The sequence below is a fragment of the Dromiciops gliroides genome, chromosome 2, assembly GCF_019393635.1.
Source record: "Dromiciops gliroides isolate mDroGli1 chromosome 2, mDroGli1.pri, whole genome shotgun sequence".
In the NCBI taxonomy this organism is placed as follows: domain Eukaryota; kingdom Metazoa; phylum Chordata; class Mammalia; order Microbiotheria; family Microbiotheriidae; genus Dromiciops; species Dromiciops gliroides.
Genome location: NC_057862.1, coordinates 468,511,150 through 468,529,420, shown reverse-complemented (window position 1 = coordinate 468,529,420; position 18,271 = coordinate 468,511,150). Strand labels below are relative to the sequence as shown.

General features: G+C 40.8%; 1 protein-coding gene across 2 annotated transcripts in view; it reads right to left on the bottom strand.

Moving 5' to 3' along the window:
- EFR3B (EFR3 homolog B) overlaps positions 1-18,271 on the bottom strand; it is a 130,535-nt gene that overhangs the window by 66,881 nt on the left and 45,383 nt on the right. For both annotated transcript variants that reach the window (XM_043983694.1, XM_043983693.1), the window contains exons 2-3: positions 5,815-5,891; positions 3,780-3,907 (exon numbers count right to left, since the gene is read on the bottom strand). In XM_043983694.1, the coding sequence (XP_043839629.1) occupies positions 3,780-3,907; positions 5,815-5,891 (205 nt within the window). The remainder of the gene's footprint in view (positions 1-3,779; positions 3,908-5,814; positions 5,892-18,271) is intronic.

Sequence of the window (18,271 nt, the reverse complement as noted above, 5' to 3'; positions counted from 1 at the left end):
CCCGAGTTCAAATCCGGCCTCAGACACTTGATACTTACTAGCTATGTGACCCTGGGCAAGTCACTTAACCCCCATTGCCCTGCAAAACAACAACAACCCCCCCCCCCCCACATTTTTGTGGTAGCAAAGAACTAGAAACAAAGGAGATGCCCATAAAATGGAGACTGGCTAAATAAGTTAAGGTACATGAATACAGCAGAATATTAGTGTGCTATAAGAAATGACAAATATGATGAATACAGAGAATCAAGGAAAGATTTACATGAATTGATTGATGGCAAATGAAGTAAGCAGAGCACAACACACAATATACACAATGACTCTAATAATGGAAACCACATTCACAAAACAATCAAAAGTAGATGTTGCAAAATTATAAAAAATAGTAATGGCCTTCTAGAAGAGATATAAAAGGACACCCTCACCCCATTCTTTTGGAGAAATAGGAAGGTTCACCAGTGTGGCATATTGCATATATTTTCAGATTTTTTTTTCTATGTACTGATCAGTTTTTTTCTCTAAAGATATCATTTGTTACATGGGAAGTCTTTCTGGGAAACAGGAGGGTAGGAAATAGTAGAAGAAATTTTAGTGACATAAACCACCTCCTCCAACAGATATCAGTAAAGATTTCTTTATCCATGAGTACAAGGTGCTCAGCAGTTAGCTCTTAAACAATGTGCAGACAGATTCAACCTACCAAATTCTAAAAGTGCTAGTAAAAGTAGCAATAGTAAATACTAAAAGTATTCCTTTTAAGTAATATTAAAATTACTCATTTTTAGTCACTTATGCTAGATATACCAATTTCATATTAAATGTACTACTGCTGCTGATTCTTGGCCTATGACTATTAGATTTGGCAGTTAGGCTCTTACAGAATAATAGGAAAGATGCTAATTATAGATGGTCCTGGACTCTGGTTGCTTTGTATTCCTTTCCACGGAATATATCTTCTCCTCCATCCCCCGCTTCCTGACCTTAATTCACTATAGGCTGCCTAATGCACATCTGCCCTTCACAACACATTCCAGTTTCCACATAGAATGTGGAAACAGGTGCTCACACTGCTGGAGCTGGGCAGTGACTCAGGTAGGCAGCAGCAGGAGTGGGGAGAAGGAGGCACCTCTGCTGACGCCCTGAAGCTTCCATCCATCCAATCATCTATCATCACGACCAAGGCATCACTTGGCAAAGGAATGAGCCTTAATTTTTGACTTTTCTTGTTCAAGGCTGCCCTTGAATTTTGGGTAGGAAAGCAAAGGGAAGAATAGAGAAAAGACAAAGAGAGGCAAAGGCTAGTAGACTCACAACTCAAGTCCTTGGTGGGGAGGGGAAGGGGCCTTTGAATACTTGGACATTTGAAAGGCAATTAAAAAAATTTACTGATGTCTTTTGTTTTTACATCACCAAGTCATTTCTGGAAATAACACCATCCTTTATCCTTGCTATCAAAGTGACCCCTCCCTTATTGGGATTTTTGGGGGGATCAGATCTATGATTTCACTAGGATAGAGAACTTCTATCATGAAAACTTCCTTTACCAATGCAAGTCAACACCTGCTCTTCAATATATAGGCCAAGAGACTTGCCTAGGTCAGCTGTCAACCCAGTGACTGTCAGAATCAAGAAGTAAACCTGACTGTAAAGCAGGCTCCCTATTACTCCTTGGCTACCACCACAAATATTTCTTGTTTCCCCCCTCCCCTGCCAATGACCAATCCCAATCATTTGCCCTTGTGATCAGGAGGATGGTTTTGCTGCCTCTACTTGGCATAAGGAAATTTACAAGCAAGAAGAAGAAGAAGAAGAAGAAGAAGAAGAAGAAGAAGAAGAAGAAGAAGAAGAAGAAGAAGAAGAAGAAGAAGAAGAAGAAGAAGAAGAAGAAGAAGAAGAAGAAGAAGAAGAAGAAGAAGAAGAAGAAGAAGAAGAAGAAGAAGAAGAAGAAGAAGAAGAAGAAGAAGAAGAAGAAGAAGAAGAAGAAGAAGAAGAAGAAGAAGAAGAAGAAGAAGAAGAAGAAGAAGAAGAAGAAGAAGAAGAAGAAGAAGAAGAAGAAGAAGAAGAAGAAGAAGAAGAAGAAGAAGAAGAAGAAGAAGAAGAAGAAGAAGAAGAAGAAGAAGAAGAAGAAGAAGAAGAAGAAGAAGAAGAAGAAGAAGAAGAAGAAGAAGAAGAAGAAGAAGAAGAAGAAGAAAAAGGCATTGGTTCAAAATTCCCTGGGTAATTTTTCTGTTTTGGCTTTTTTAAGGAGATCTGGGCCATCTGAATCATCCCCAGAGTCCTTATAAATTCCAAGAAGGCAAGAATTCTTAATTAAATGTTGAATGCTTACACTAGCTAACATGCTGTCGCTTTTCTTTAATGTATTCTAAGTACACTTTACAACACATCAGGGCCCCTCATATAATCAATACATACCCACATTTATGCCCATTTTATTAGACTGGGAGTACAAATGTACTCTTTTAAATGATAATAAGGGTTTATAGTTGCTGTATCTTTGCATTTATGTTGTTTGTATTCATGATTTATTTGATGCAGAAGCCTTAGTCATGAATGCAACCTCCAATTAGGATAATGTTCCTATGGAGAAATAGGGTTTGATTTATGTTTGACTTTCTAGGAACCCACAATGGAACAAAATGGGAACTACTTGTGCAAGCACATGAATGTAAGAAAGAAAAAAAAGGAAAGATAGGCACCAAGATCTGGGGACAGGGGTAGAGACTCAGAAAGAGACACGGAAAGAATGAACTGAATGGGGAAAAAGAAGACTGATTTCCACTTCAGAAACTGTAAAATTCTGCTCCCCATTCATGAAACGGCCATTTGCATCTATTAAATTCATAACCCACTTATTTAAAGAGGAGACCCTCCCCTAAGAGCTCCAACTGTACCTAGCAAAGACTCGACATGTCTCCAACCCTAACTCCTTCATCCAGGGGATACTGTCCCACTGACCAATTCTGTGCTTGCCACTGCCTCTGCCACCACTTCTTGTACCCCAACTCTCAATTTCACCAACCTTATCACCAAACTAGCTCAGCTTCTTCAGTCTTACTCCCTTGAATCTTTTTTTTTTTTTTTGGTGAGGCAATTGGGGTTAAGTGACTTGCCTAGGGTCACACAGCTAGTAAGTGTCAAATGTCTGAGGCTGGATTTGAACTCGGGTCCTCCTGAATCCAGGGCCAGTGCTCTATCCACTGCGCCACCTAGCTGCCCCACCTCCCTTGAATCTTTACAATTTCCTCCACCCAGTGTCAATGTTGAATGGGATATATAGCCACTCTATGTGCAGATTAAAAAAAAAAAAATCTTGACCCTTGTGTCTTAGCAAACTTTAAAAATTGAATATGGTTTTTTCAGTTTATAATCACCTTTGTCTGTGCTTCTTGTTAAGATATAGATGGGTTGATTCAACTCCCAAGACAGTTAGACAAAGACGGAACAGGTTTGATGGGGGCAACACCAAATATGGGTCTGATGGGGCTACAGGTGTTCTCAGTGAGGGCTATACTCAGAGGGTGGGGAGGAATGCTAAATGATGCAATCAACAGGAAGTCAACTTCTCTTCCCACTCAAGACCTGGTGATAGAAACAAAGCAGGCCAATGTTTGACTTAAGAGATAGCTAACTAGCCACCTGTGTACTAGGTCAGGCCCTGCTGGTATCATTTCAATGAACAATTGATAATTATCTGACAGTTTTCATAAAATGTACTATGCTGAGGCTCTATTCATACCTTATACACTATCAGCTCCCCACCTCATCACACTGCTTACCCATATCGATGGCGGCCAACATCACGGATAAGCCTTTCAGAGAGGTAGGCACCAATCCGGTCCAGTTTCTCTGGAGCTGAGAGGGCATAGAAGGTCAGCTTCTCCATGTTGGTTTTCACGAGGCCATCCTACAAAGACACAGGTGGTACATGGTCACACCTACCATGTCTATACCTAGGAAGGTTCTTGAATCAAAATATAAATCATAATGACTTAGACTCACCATTGGTGATAGGATTGAAATATGACAGAACATCTTACCACCCAACAATGACCTACCAAGTCTGGACTACGCTGAAGCGATATAAAGAGAACGTCATAATTCTCAGAGTCAAGGCTACAAAATGCTTAACAATGAGACAACTTTAGAGGTTCTAGCCCTCCCCGTTCCCTCAACAGGAAAGTTTTTTTCTGTTTCTGATCTAATATAAGTGTATCTATCTATCCATCCATCTACCTCTACAAAATTTCATGATCAAAGCAGTAGGTCTAGAAGTAGGTGAGTGATGCAGTATGGAGGGCACAGAATACCTAATGGAGGACAATTTTAAAGCAAAAGTAGATAGGATTTATCTCCTTTCTATCCCTACCCCTCTACCCCCAACATACTGGATTGAGTTCCTTTGCCTATCCTACAACCTTTAGCTTCTTTTCTATCAATCAGGAAGCCTCCTGTTTGAATGGTGGGTTTTGAATGTAGTGCTGGATTTGGAGTTGAGAAGAATCAGGATCAATTCCCGCCTCTGACATTTACTAGGTCTGTGACCAGGGACAAGCCTTTTAAGATAACAGATAATGTATTTAAATGCTTATTATGTACCAGGCATCAGGCTAACTTAAGCTCACAGAACCTCAGTTTCCTCATCTGTTGTTGTTTGTCCTTTGTTCTTGAAGAAAGAAGACTATGTCATTAGGGTGATGTGATATCGGGGTGACATCATGACTTTCACTGAATTGTATTTAAGTGAGAGAGGGCTGTACAAAGTCACCAACCTCACTTTTTTCAGAGCCATTTGGAGCCAGTGACAAGATATATATCAGGATTGCTGGAGATGGTCCTGGATGTTTTTAAGGCAATTGGGATTAAGTGACTCGCATAGGGTCACGCAGCTAGTAAATGTCTGAGGTAGGATTTGAACTCAGGTCATCCCAACTTCAGGGCCAGTGCTCTATCCACTGTGCCACCTAGCTGCCCCATTCTTATTACTATATAATTAGTGAACAAGCTATTTCCCTCCATCCAACCAAAGGAAGACAAGTAAGGTAGTATGGACAAGGTTCCCACTACCCCCAGATCAGAATAAGTCAGTACGATAAATGCTGCTCCTAAAGTTCACAAAAATAGTCCCATTCCTTTACAGGCCAGTCATTTGATTATCTGTCTGGAAATACTCAGAGATAAAGGGTCCTAAGGAGACATGCTGGCAGAGAGCTAGAAATCTCCACCAAGTAGTCCTTCCAGACTCAGGCCTGCTCTATTATTCCAGAATGATGGGGGGAACCATCCTACTAGCATCTGACAGGGTGCCGGATGTGAGCATTATGGGGAAGCTACTAGCATGTGATAGAAGGGATGGATTTGTTTTGCTCAGCCCCAGAGGGCTGAACTAGGAAACATGGATGGAAGTCAGAGGCAAATTTTGCCTTAGTAAAGGGAAAATCTAGCAATGAGGTCTGTTCAAATGTTCTACCTATCACTGAAGGCCTACACTCAGATCTAGATTACAATTGTTCAGGGATATTATAGAGGTGGATTCATATAGGAAGATGGACTAGATGAATTACAGAATCACAGAAGTTTTAGACTTTGAAGGGATTTAAGAGGTTACTTAGTCCAACCTATCCCTAAAAGGAATTCTCACTGTAACAAGCAGACAGGAGGTCATCCATCTTTTGGTTCAAGACCTCTAATAACAGTAAATCTCCTTCCTTGGCTTCAGATAACCTATTTGACTTTGGGGCAGTTCATGACTTCTGAGGTCCTTTCTAGCTTTAAGATTCTATGGGTCTATGATAGTAAGGGAGGACAACTTACCTCTGGGTCCTCAGGGAAAATGTTGTCAACCAGTCTCTTGTATCTGGGGCGAAGGGCACCACAACAGCCACACACACCTGGAATGAGAACAAAAGAGCCTTTGAGAAATGCTTCTCAGGAACACTAAGGGCTGGGTATTGGAGAAGAAAGAAATATATGACTAGGTGATGGAGGTGCAAATAAGAATTAAAGTCAATGCTATCTCTGCCTTTCACATAGCCTCCCCTGGCCCAAATGCTTCCTGAATTTTGCACAATGCCAAGCTATTTCTTATTCTGGCATCCCCCTCCCCTTTTAACAAAACTAGAAAAAAGACTTGCACCAGGATGAGATGAACAGATGAGAAGAATGTTCTCAAGGCAGATAAGGCCCCTAAGTAGAGTTCTGATGGGGCTGGGCTCCTCCCAGTAGGATCTTTCACAAGCAATTTAAACCCCACCCCAAAATATAGAAGCAAAATATGCCTCAATTCTGGAAGAAGTGTTTTTTGGTGGTTTTTTTGCAGGGCCATGAGGGTTAAGTGACTTGCCCAGGGTCACACAGCTAGTGTCAAGTATCTGAGACTGGATTTGAACTCAGGTACTCCTGAATTCAGGGCCAGTGCTTTATCCACTGAGCCACCTAGCTGCCCCTGGAAGAGGGTTTTAAGACAAACTATTCTACTCTGTCAGTACTCAGATGGATCTTCAGTCATCGGTGCCAAACATTGTCCTCAATGCTTTACAAATATCATAACATTCGATCCTCACAACAACCCAAACACTTAGGTAGGTACTGTTACTATCCTCATTTTACAGTTGAAGAAACTGAGGAAAGCAGAGTTAAGTGACTTGCCCAAGGTCATACAACTAGGAGGTATCTAAGGTCAAATTTGACCTCAGGTCTTCCTAACTGCAGGTTCAGGGCTCTATCCATTGTACCATAACCTGCAGTGAATGTCATACTGTGATAATGTTACCTGACAATCAAATCAATACCTAGGGGGTGGCTAGGTGGCGCAGTGGATAGAGCACCGGCCCTGGAGTCAGGAGGACCTGAGTTCAAATCAGGCCTCAGACACTTAACACTTACTAGCTGTGTGACCCTGGGCAAGTCACTTAACCCCAATTGCCTCACTAAAAAAAAAAAAAATCAATACCTAAGATTAAGGATAATTGAGAACCAGGAGTTTGGGTTGAAAGGTAGGTTTATTGGGTTCATGTTCCTCTTCTACCCATGTGTAGAACTTTTGAAAAATCATTTACCCTTGATACCAGGGTCACAACCAGCCACCATACAGGATGTCCCACCAGGAAAGTTACAGGAAAGGTTCTTATACTTTTAGGAGAAAAGGGGAAGGGGGTCATATTAGGTAGTGAGATGTGGTCATGGGACCCCAGCCACCCTTGGCAATACAGGCAAGAAAAACCATTTCATTCTATTTGTTTGTTTTGTTTTGTTTTTTAACTCTTCATGATCTAACACCATAAATCCCAATGAGGGACACAAGAACATCAGAAGCCATTTGGCAGCTGATCAGGCTCAAACTGGCTCTGTTTACACGCAGGTCCCCGGTGGGGACTTAACGTAATTTAGAGTAAATGTCTCCAAAAGTAGGAATGCAAGGACATCACTAGAATTCTGAGATTACTAGGGTGGTTCAAGGGAGTAGCAGCTAATAGGTGATATTACATTTGATATATTAACCATTTTTCTGTCACTATCATCATATCTGTAGGATCAGAAAGGAGGCCCAGGTAGGATGGGAGATTTTGGACAACCACAAGGCAGCGTGGGACAATGGTTACCTGAGATGCATGGAAGAAAAGGCAAGAGCTAATTCCAGAAAGGGAGACATCTCCCAGACAGTATATGGCAACTTCACCATTGCAGCTGCCGAACCCTTAAAAATTATCTCATATGATATTATTTTCAGCATTCATGCCATAGAATACCAAAGCCTGAGTTAAACTATGAGGACTGCTTTGGAAGTCTACAAACCTCAAGTTTCCCCAGAGATATCCCTTTTTTCCCAATCTGGACTAGTCTATCCTCTCTGTTCCTGCCCAGAGTCTCCCCATCCTGTCATTCCCTGTCCTCTAAGCTGGGAAGAGAAAGAAAAACTGAAGAGGAAAAGAAAGGAAAAAAAGAAAAGAGCAAGCTCTCTGTTCTGCTCCCCTATTCCCACTGCCTGCCTTACTCTTTGTCATTTCAGTACTCACTGATTTCCTTACTCTCAGTGACAGAGACTGACAGAACCATCTTCCTGAGGGCTGAGAGTTTCCTCTGATATTTTGTATTATTTGATCTCTGTGAATGTGGAGGGTTTGCTTTCTATGGCTCAGGAGTCCCTGTGAGTTGTTCTGTATGGTTAATCCCTTGTGAGGGCCGGGGGTCTGCTTTCTATTGCTGTATATTGTTTAGCTTCATCTTCCCACTAGACCTTCAGCAGGGGCTGTTTCTTATCCTTTTGTATCCTTCACCTTACTGGGCGCCAGAGGGATTCATTCATCTTTTCAGTTCATTTATCACTTAGCAAATATTCCCCAGGTAACCAATCATTTAACAAATACTGATGGAGGACAGCCTTCCCCTCTTGGGAGTTGATGCAGACTAGTGGTTTGAGGCAAATTAGTAGGCTTGAGCAAAGACCCTTCCCCAGGAAAGAGGGGTCTTCAAGCTGGGATCCAAGTGAAAGCACGAGTCAGAAGACAGGCTTTCTTAGAGACAGTAAAAGTTCAATGGACTAAGTGGAAGTGGGAGCTGAAGCTAGTCATGATCTCCATGTTTGTCCGCTTCTCTATCAAGCGTTGTCATCCAAAAGAACCAACCAGGTTATCAAGGATGTCTGAAGCACTCTTTCTCCTTCCCCCCTATTTATTATTGAGGCAGTGAGGTAACACGGTGTCAATGGATAGAAAAATGGCCATGGAGTCGGTCAAGAAGGACCTGGGTTCCAGTCCACCTGGCTACTTGACCTTAGGCAAGTTATCTTATCTCTCACAATGCCCCCAAACAACTCTCACAGTGGTTTTTAAACTCTTTTTTTGTGTGTCATGGACCCCACTGGTGAAACCTGTGGGTCCCTTCTCAGAATGGTTTTAAATATATAGGGAAACCAATTATGTTAAAATAACGAGGTACTTTTTTCCCATCCAAGATCATGGTCAGAGGATTCTGTGTTAAGAATTTCTGCTTTAAAATGACAAGTTATGAGAAGGGACAGATCTAGATTAGTAGATGGATTTCCTAACTAGGTGCTCTCTTCCACAGATGAAGTCAAAGTTCTGGTTAAAAGGGGGGGAAAAAGAAAAATACATACATATATATATATACACACACATATATGAACATACACACATATATACATATACGTGTGTATGTATACACACATACATACGTGTGTGTATATATACCTATCTCACTCTCTTCTTGACTTCCTCAAATGCTGTGACTGTACCAAGCCTCAGGAATCTCTAAGTATATTGCTGGCATAGACTATTAGCCCATGATCTGGGTAGGTCTTGAAAAGCTGACTTTATGAAAATTTGAAAGATTGCAAGGGGCACTGAACAAATTGAAAGATAACCTGGTATTCAAAAAGGCCATACTTCATATAGGGGCCCATTTTCTACTTGTTGTTTTTTTCTATCTGAATGTTTTCTATCTATCTGTTGTTTTTTCTATCTGAAACATATTAAATGCTCCCAGGAGTCTTAATTTTTCTGTTTGTTTTTTTTTTGGTGGGACAATGAGGGTTAAGTGACTTGCCCAGGGTCACACAGCTAGTAAGTGTCAAGTGCCTGAGGCCACATTTGAACTCAGGTCCTCCTGAATCCAGGGCCGGTGCTTTATCCACTGCGCCACCTAGCTGCTCCCAGGAGTCCTAATTTGATGAATATCACAGCCCTTTCCCACTAGTCCATCAGGTCAGGCTATCAAGGGTAGATGGTCCTGGTCCCAGATGATACTGTTTGAGGTTCTAAGGTAATGGCAATCACATAATTTGCTTGTCCTCATTTTTACAAACAGCAATAAAGTGAGAGAGGGCCAGATGAATCCCTTTTTCTATTTGTAATGCCCTATTGTTTTTACCCAGCCCAAACCCTCTTCCTTGAGATACCTGCAGAGCCCACAACTCTCCTCCATATCGCCCTTTTCTACCACAGCTCATCCTTTCCTCTGCTCCTCAGAGTTGTGCTAGAAATGCCGTGCTTGCTCTAGTCTCTCAAATCCAGACTCTCAGAAGCTCTCCCTCTGGTTCTGAGATAGCTTTTTCCTTTTATACAAATTTCTGAGAAGGGGAGACAGTTTCTCATACAAATGGCTTTGATGTTGTGACTTACCTAAGGTCTCACAGATAGGAAGCATCAGAAATGGAATTGGAAGCCAGACCCTCTGACTCTAAAGTCAGAGCTCTTTCTACTGCTATATCACACTGATCTTAAAGAGTTGCTGGAAGCACTGAGAGGTTAAATGCCTTGTCCATGGCCATACCACTAAGTAAGGATGTGATACCACAGGATGTGAACCCAGACTTTCTCACACCAAGGCTCTCTCATGAAGAGCATAGGCTCATATATTTAGAATTGGAAAGGACATCTTGTCCAACCCTCTCAGGTTACAGATGTGTAAACTGAGGCACAGAGATGTTAAGTAACTTGCCCAACATCAGTGCAGAAGGAAGGATTTGAACTCAGGTCCTGTTTCAAAGCCTTGTTCTCTTTCGAATGCATAATTATACTGAACCTCATGCCCTGAAAAATGCATCAAGTGCAGGATGCCTTGAAGTTTAAATCTGTTGTCTGAAAACTCTCCCCTTTAGTTCCTTGCACTAGCAAATAAGTAACTCAGCAGCAAGTCATTCATCCCACAAACACAGTCACTCCTGCCAATCTTGCTGCAGCTGGAGGCCCCCAGCCTTGCTCTCTAGGGCGCACATGTTGGAAATGCACAATTCTAATTTGGTGCAATAGAGGACGGCAGTTGGCATAGTGGGTTCAAATCTCACCTGTTATGACCCTGGATAAGTTACTTGCTCCCTCTGGGGCTCGGTTTCCTCCTCTATAAAATGATGAGATTAGACTGCATGATATCTGGGGTACCTTCTAGCTTTAAATCTATGAACTAGTTTTAACCCCCTCACTTAATGTTAATCTCTAGACATAGTTTATTGAGTTGCCTGCTTAAGTGATTTCTTAAGTGATCTGTCCAAAACCATGCTGCCAGTATATTTTAGAGATAGGACTTGAACCCTCCCTGGTTTTTTGCCTACTAGGTCAGTAGTCTATCCGTTAAACTTGCTGTCCCATGGTATATGTTCCTTGGTGATAAAGGCAAGAGCCAGCCTCACCTGCATACCTTCCCACAAACCCTGTCCCTCCACTCAGCCACCAGCTTTGTCCATTTTCTCCCATCCACTCACTTGTTCAGCTCCATTCCCCAGACAACTGAATGAGATGTCTAGGGCAAAATGGTGTCAAATTCAAATAGAAATGGATCCCTTATGGGCTACATACTGACTTAGGAAAATACAAATTAACATCTATGTCTCATTGTATGTTTATTTTGTCACACTTGATTTGTTCGATTGTTTTTCAGTTGAGTCTGATTGTTTGTTACGAGATTTGGGGTTATCTTTGCAAAGATACTGGAGTGAATTTGCCCAAGGTCACACAACTAGTAAAGGTCTGAGGCTGTATTTGAACTCATAAAGATAAGTCTTCTTTAATTCAAACCCAGTGCTCTATCCACTGAGCCATCTAGCTGACCTTTATTTTGTTACACATTTCCCAATTATGTTATAATCTGGTCTAGGTAGCACTCCAGAATTTTGCCAGCACTTGCCACCTGAAGTTTGAAAACTCTGTGCTAGGATATATCTTTTTCTCCTTAAGCTATACCCCAAGTGATCTTCCCCCATCTCCTCCCTCCACCCTTCGGTCAGGTGAATTTTTTGCCAGCACAGTTCTGCATGATTTATTCCCAGTCACTCCCTTTATTTGTGCTTCTTAAACTAGTATAAAACAACACCCAGAAGAAATCAAACATAGTAGCAAAGAGTTGATAAACCCAAGGACACTGACTAGTGGAGGAAGAACTTACTATCTGAAAAAAACTGCTGGGAAAACTGGAAAAGTTTCCAGTTCCAAAAACTGGAACTGGTGCTTTATCCATTGCACCACCTAGCTGCCTCCTATACCAAAGCTTCTTAAACTGTGGGTCATGACCCCATATGGGGGTCATATAACTGAATATGGGGGTTGCAAAAATTTGGCAACGGTAAAAGGCTATGTATACCTATTTTATATACCTATATACCCAGGATCACATAAAAATTTCTCAGACAAATAGGGATCACAAGTGGAAAAAGTTTAAGAAGCCCAGTGCTATACCACACAATAGGTTTAGGTTTGTTCTCTTTCAAGCTCAGCTCCTGCCTCCTATAGAGGGTGGAGGGAGGTGACCATCTCTCCATCTGGTACTCTCCTTAATCACTGGTACACATCTATTTTGGTTTGGCACCCAAACAGTATGGTCTGACTAGCTACTGGACAGCTTGACCCTAATAATGGCCAAGTTGCATACCATATTGTGAATTCGCAGCAGAGAGTAACGGAGCCCATAGAGCAGTAACCAGAATTGTCCCAGACCCCCTGAAGCTCCAGCAACACTAAAAGGTGTATTTGAGAGTCTGAAGGTTACAAAACTCTAGTTTGGAAAGCTCTCGAATCTAACAGTCCTGGCATCATAGAATATCTGGGGCCTCCAGACTTCTTTCCTCATGGCTAGATGTCTGGGAAGAGCCAGGACAGCCCAGGGGCTATTATGTCTGGCCCACCTTCACTTCCTAAGCCATTCATTTTGCCTAGACAGTCTGATTCTTGCATTCATTCATTCATTCATCATTTTTTTTGCAGGGCAATGAGGGTTAAGTGACTTGCCCAGGGTCACACACCTAGTAAGTGTCAAGTGTCTAAGGCTGGATTTGAACTCAGGTACTCCTGAATCCAGGGCTGGTGCTTTATCCACTGTGCCACCTAGCTGCCCCCTCATTCATTCATCATTAATAAAGCACTTACAATGTGCTAGAAATGTCAAATAATTTGCCCAAGGTCACACATAAATTGTTTTTGTTTTAAGACATAAAAGGGAATTTACAGGTCACCTAGCCCAATCTTCCCAAAACTATGTATAGAAGAAAAAAATGGAGCCAGGAGATCTAGTGTGACTTACCCAATGTCACCTAAGTTCAAGTTCTATTTTGTTTTGCTTTGTTTTTGTTTTTGTTTTTGTTTTTGTTTTTGTTTTTGTTTTTTTAGTGAGGCAATTGGGGTTAAGTGACTTGCCCAGGGTCACACAGCTAGTAAGTGTTAAGTGTCTGAGGTCGGATTTGAACTCAGGTCCTCCTGACTCCAGGGCCGGTGCTCTATCCACTGCGCCACCTAGCTGCCCCTGTTTTGCTTTGTTTTTAAGAGTTGAAAGGGATTCATAGGTTATCTGGCTCAATTTTTCACTTTAGAGTTGAGGAACTGTGGGCCTAGAAAAATGAAGTGACTCGCCCAATGTCACACAGCTATAGTAATTAGTAGAGGTATAATTTCCACCAAGGTCCAAATCTAGCACATTTTATCTTTCCCCCACAAGATGCTGCTTGGGGTTCTTGGCCTTTTATCCTAAAAGGACCACTACTTATATTCCTGATTTCACAGCTATTCTGTTCACTATAAAGGTTAAATAGAGAAAGGACAAAGCCCTTTTATAAATATAGGTTTCAAAAGAAAATGCCAAAGTGAGCTAATTGGCATGAATTGTTAGTATTTTGTACAAAGAGCTTTCCTACTGAGGGTAAGTTTCAAAGAAAAATAAATGGATAATTGACAGCATAGTCATCCAGGTAACTATATCCTGATTGGGGAAGTAATCACTGGATTTGCAGATTTGCTTAACCAAGGTGGAAGAAAACCCTGAAGTTTTCTCCATATTTTTTGGTCTGACTTAATAAAGGAAAGAAAACAGCTAAAGAGACATTTTGGAAGCCTACACAGGGTATATGAAGCCATCTGCTGTTGGATAGATTTCCTGGCTAGGTAATCAGAGTGAGCAGCAGGAGGTCATGAGGCAAATATATAGGGAAAAAACATCTTCTATGTGACAAAGCAAATATTTAGAAAAATTCTGACATTAAACCAAACTTCTGTTTAGCCCAAAGCACTGCTGAACTTTCATGTGCCTCAGAAGGCTTCTAACAATACAAAAGAAAATTCAAAGTGAATTGTTAGCAGTGAATTGATTATCCTGGAAATTTAACCCAATAGTTGAGTAAATCAAGCAGATATTGAACAGAGTTAATAATAATATAAGAAGGCAATTCGTGCTTAGATATTTATCTTTAAATCTTGTTTCAAATAACATTTTTATTATGTTAATATGCAAAAGTATTTAATCAATATGTACATTATTATTTTAATAAAGGTATATGTTTATTACATATTTGGCCCTCGTTGCAACTTAACAGAATTATAGGCCCAATGACTTCAGATGGAACAACTATACCCTCAAAGAGATATCCCTAAGAGATTTAAAGAAATTTCGGTGGTGGAAAATGTCATTGAGTGTTCTCAATAGCACTTGGATCAACCTTAATTAAAAGGTTTTAATAAGTCTAAAGGGAGAACATATGATGAAATCTGTTTCTCCAATATTAACTCATCTGGGTAGGAAAAAGCCAAACTAGAGGGAATAAGCTAGTGGGGAGATCTTTGCCAGTCATTATTTTAAGTGGTTTGTTTTTTTGCAGGGCAATGAGGGTTAAGTGACTTGCCCAGAGTCACACAGCTAGTAAGTGTCAAGTGTCTGAGGCCACATTTGAACTCAGATCCTCCTGAATCCAGGGCCAACACCCTATCCATGACACCACCTAGCTGCCCCTTATATGGGATTTTTTTAAAGGGGGAGGAAGGAAGGATATCATAGGGCTCTAAGAGTTCTAGCTAAGGACTATATACATTTAGACCTCATATTCCTCATCTGGCTGAATCTTGGTCCTATGTTTTGGACACCTGCTTTGTTCTCCTTGTTGAGTTCCTGCTAGGCCCCCAAGTGATGACTGCATAGCTTTAGGTTTCTTTACTGGCTTCTGAGCACACTACTACTTTACCCTTTGTGTTCTCCTCTTCAGCTTTCCACCTAATTCCATCACCTTTGGTTACTTGCCCACAACCAAAACTGGAATTTAATAGATCAAAAATTAATCATTGCTTTTCCTAAACAAGCATTTCTCCATTACCATCAATAGCATTGGCACCTCACTACTACATATGCCATGATGAACTTCCTCTTTTGAAATTCATGCCTCTGAATCTCAACCCAATTTCTCTCTTCCTCTTCCAAGTCTGCCAAAGAAAATTATAAAAACCAAACTGATTTCACCTATTTCAAATTTATAGTAGGATCATAGGATTTGGAACCTTTGAAGACTTTAAAGATCCTCTGGACTAACCTGTTCATTTTACGGTTTAGGAAACTGAACCCCAGAAAAGAGAAAAGATTTGCTCAAGGTCAAACAGGTATTAAATGCAAAGCAAGGCTTTGAATTCTGTGTCTGATTCCAAATCCAGGACTCTTTCTTACAATTTTGCCCTCAGATGGGCTCTCACTGCTTTTCACCAACATCTACTCTACCCTTATTGACTCCCTACCTCATTCCCCACTGTGTTGGGAGCAATATATTAGTGCCCAACCTCCATGCAAGTTAGACTAGTTTTTACCTATAAGGTGTTAAAACTATCTTTGATATTTGATAAGGAGACTAAAGACCCTTGATATTTACATCACTTCCTGGTCACCAAAAATAACCCAAGAATTCCAGGTGGCTAGCAGATCATGATGGGCAACTCAGAGGCAGGAGTGCTACTCTCAGACAAATTAACTCATAGTATCTTCATTGCATATCCTTGTTGAATATCTCTTGTTATGACTAAGTACGATCTTTTGTTAAGTGTTAAATCACCCATGAATCTCATTTTATTCCAATATCGAACATAAACTATCAGGGGAGTGGCTACCAGAGTACCTACAGTGACTGTTCTAAAATTTTTCTTCTCTCTTCTCCCTTCCCAATGTCACCTGCAACTCCAGTACAACAGATGATCTAGCCTTCTACTTCTCTGAGAACCCTGAGATCATTTGAAGTAAATTCCTTCACAGTCTTCTCCTTGATTCCTCAAAGCTTCTTAGTATCATCTTTCATGGTTTTTCTTCCTCTCAGGGCACAAAAGATTAGGTCTATCACTACTCCTTTCTAAAGCTAATCCCTCTATTTACACCCATGATTCTATTCCCTTCTGCATCCTTTAAAACCCCAAGCCATTAGTCATTCTTCATCTCTCATGCATTATCAATTTCTCCCTCTCTACTGGTTCCTTCCCCTCTGACTGTAAAGATACTCATGTCTCCCCAATCACCACAATTTTCCTTTGATTATCTACTATCTCATCTCTCTCTTCACTACCAAACTGTTTGACCAAAAAAAACCCCCAAAACAACCAATGCCCCCACTTTATCTTCTGTTCCTACAACACAATGGAAACTATTTTCTCAAAGGTCACTGATGACCTTCTAGTCATCAAATCCAATGAGGTTTTTTTTTTCTTTTCTTTTCTTTTTTTTTTTTTTTTTTGGTGAGGCAATTGGGGTTAAGTGACTTGCCCAGGTTCACACAGCTAATAAGTGTTAAGTGTCTGAGGCCAGATTTGAACTTAGTTCCTCCTGAATCCAGGGCCGGTGCTCTATCCACTGTGCCACCTACCTGCCCCCCAATGAGTTTTTAAAGTCCTCTTTCTCAACATTTCTTCAGATTGGCATTTAACAACACCCCACCCCTCATCATAATCTCTTATATTCTAGGTGCAGAGTTAGTTATCACAGACTCGATTCTCTTGTTCCTATAACTACTCCCTTTGTGCCTCTTTTACCCACTTCTTGTGCTCCTCCTAGATGGAGAGAAACATTATAGGTTTTGAGGAGTAAGTTAGAGGTCAGGTTGTACTTAGAGAATGCCCAGACCTCATAGAGGGTGGAGTGGGTGGGGAGCAGAGCAAGATCACAAAGCAAAGAGTTAAAATTAGAACAGAAACCAGGAATCACACACACACAAAAAGCAAAAACAAAAACCCTCAAGAGATCACAGCAGGAAAGTAAATCAAAGCCAAGTCAGGAGACAGTAGCCAGAGGTCAAGATAAAAGTTTTAGGTCGAGATTAGGCAAGCAATACAGGGAGCAAAAGAAAAGACAATATACCAGGGACAAGAAGTTCCTGAAATACAGCACTGCCTGCCTCAGACAGGAAACCTTTTATATGCTTCTGCTCTAGCGAGAGCTAATAACTGACTTCCTAGAGTGTGGCCAGACCCAACCCTGAAGACTCCAAGGCTGCTATAATGTAAAACTGTGTTAGTTTGGGTGATTCTGACACTAACTCAGCTCCTCCCATCAAATTCTGCTCATCACCTTACCCTGTTCTTTCAGGACTTATGAGAGATGGTACTCAGCTACCTTGTATTTTTCTGACACATTTTCTGTTAATGCCAAGCTAAAGAATCTGTGCAGGTTTTTCACTCCCTAAGTAAATCATATGTTCTTTGAAGGAGGGGAGCTGAATCTTATTTTCTTCTGGATTCCCACAGTGCCCAGTACATCACTTCCCTCCCTGAAGGCACTGAATTAAAGTTTGAATAACTGAGGGCATCATCTGTGCCTTTGATCACTAGGAGATTAGAGAGAAGTCACTTCCTCTCTCTAGCCTTTCATTTTCTCATTAGTGATAAATATCACCATCAGTCATTAAGAAAAATGCATTTCTTGTAAGGAATTCAGAATGCTTTGTTTTCTCATCTTTGCAATACCTCTCCCCCAAGCTTTGGGACTAGGGTTTAGACCAGCCCCCTTCAACAAAATCAATTAATTTCTTCAAAATCTGTCATAACATTTCAGCCATTGCTACCGATGCCAGCATGCTATTAAAATGAATTGGAGAAAAATCAAAGGACTGTCAGAAAGGAACAAAGAGAAGGGGCTTCTATTACTGCTATAATAATCCTACTGCAGAACTCTCTGATATCATTTCCTTTTAGAGATCATTATGGTCCTTCGAGCAGAATGGAAACAAATTTCATCCAAAAAATCCCCCAAATGCCAGGTGTCCTCCCCCAACCCTAAGTTTTCATGTGTGTGTGTGTGTGTATGTATGTATATATATATATTTATGTATCTATAGCATGTGTTATATATATAGATTTAATACATAATGACATCTATAGGATCTATAATCTATTCATGCAAAATATATATTAAAATATAATTATATTTTATATATAATAAACATACCTAAATAAAATACCAATTTGTGTATTATATACACGCACATCTCCTTTGGCTAAAATGTAAGTTTCTTGAGGGCAAGGGCTATTTCTTTTTT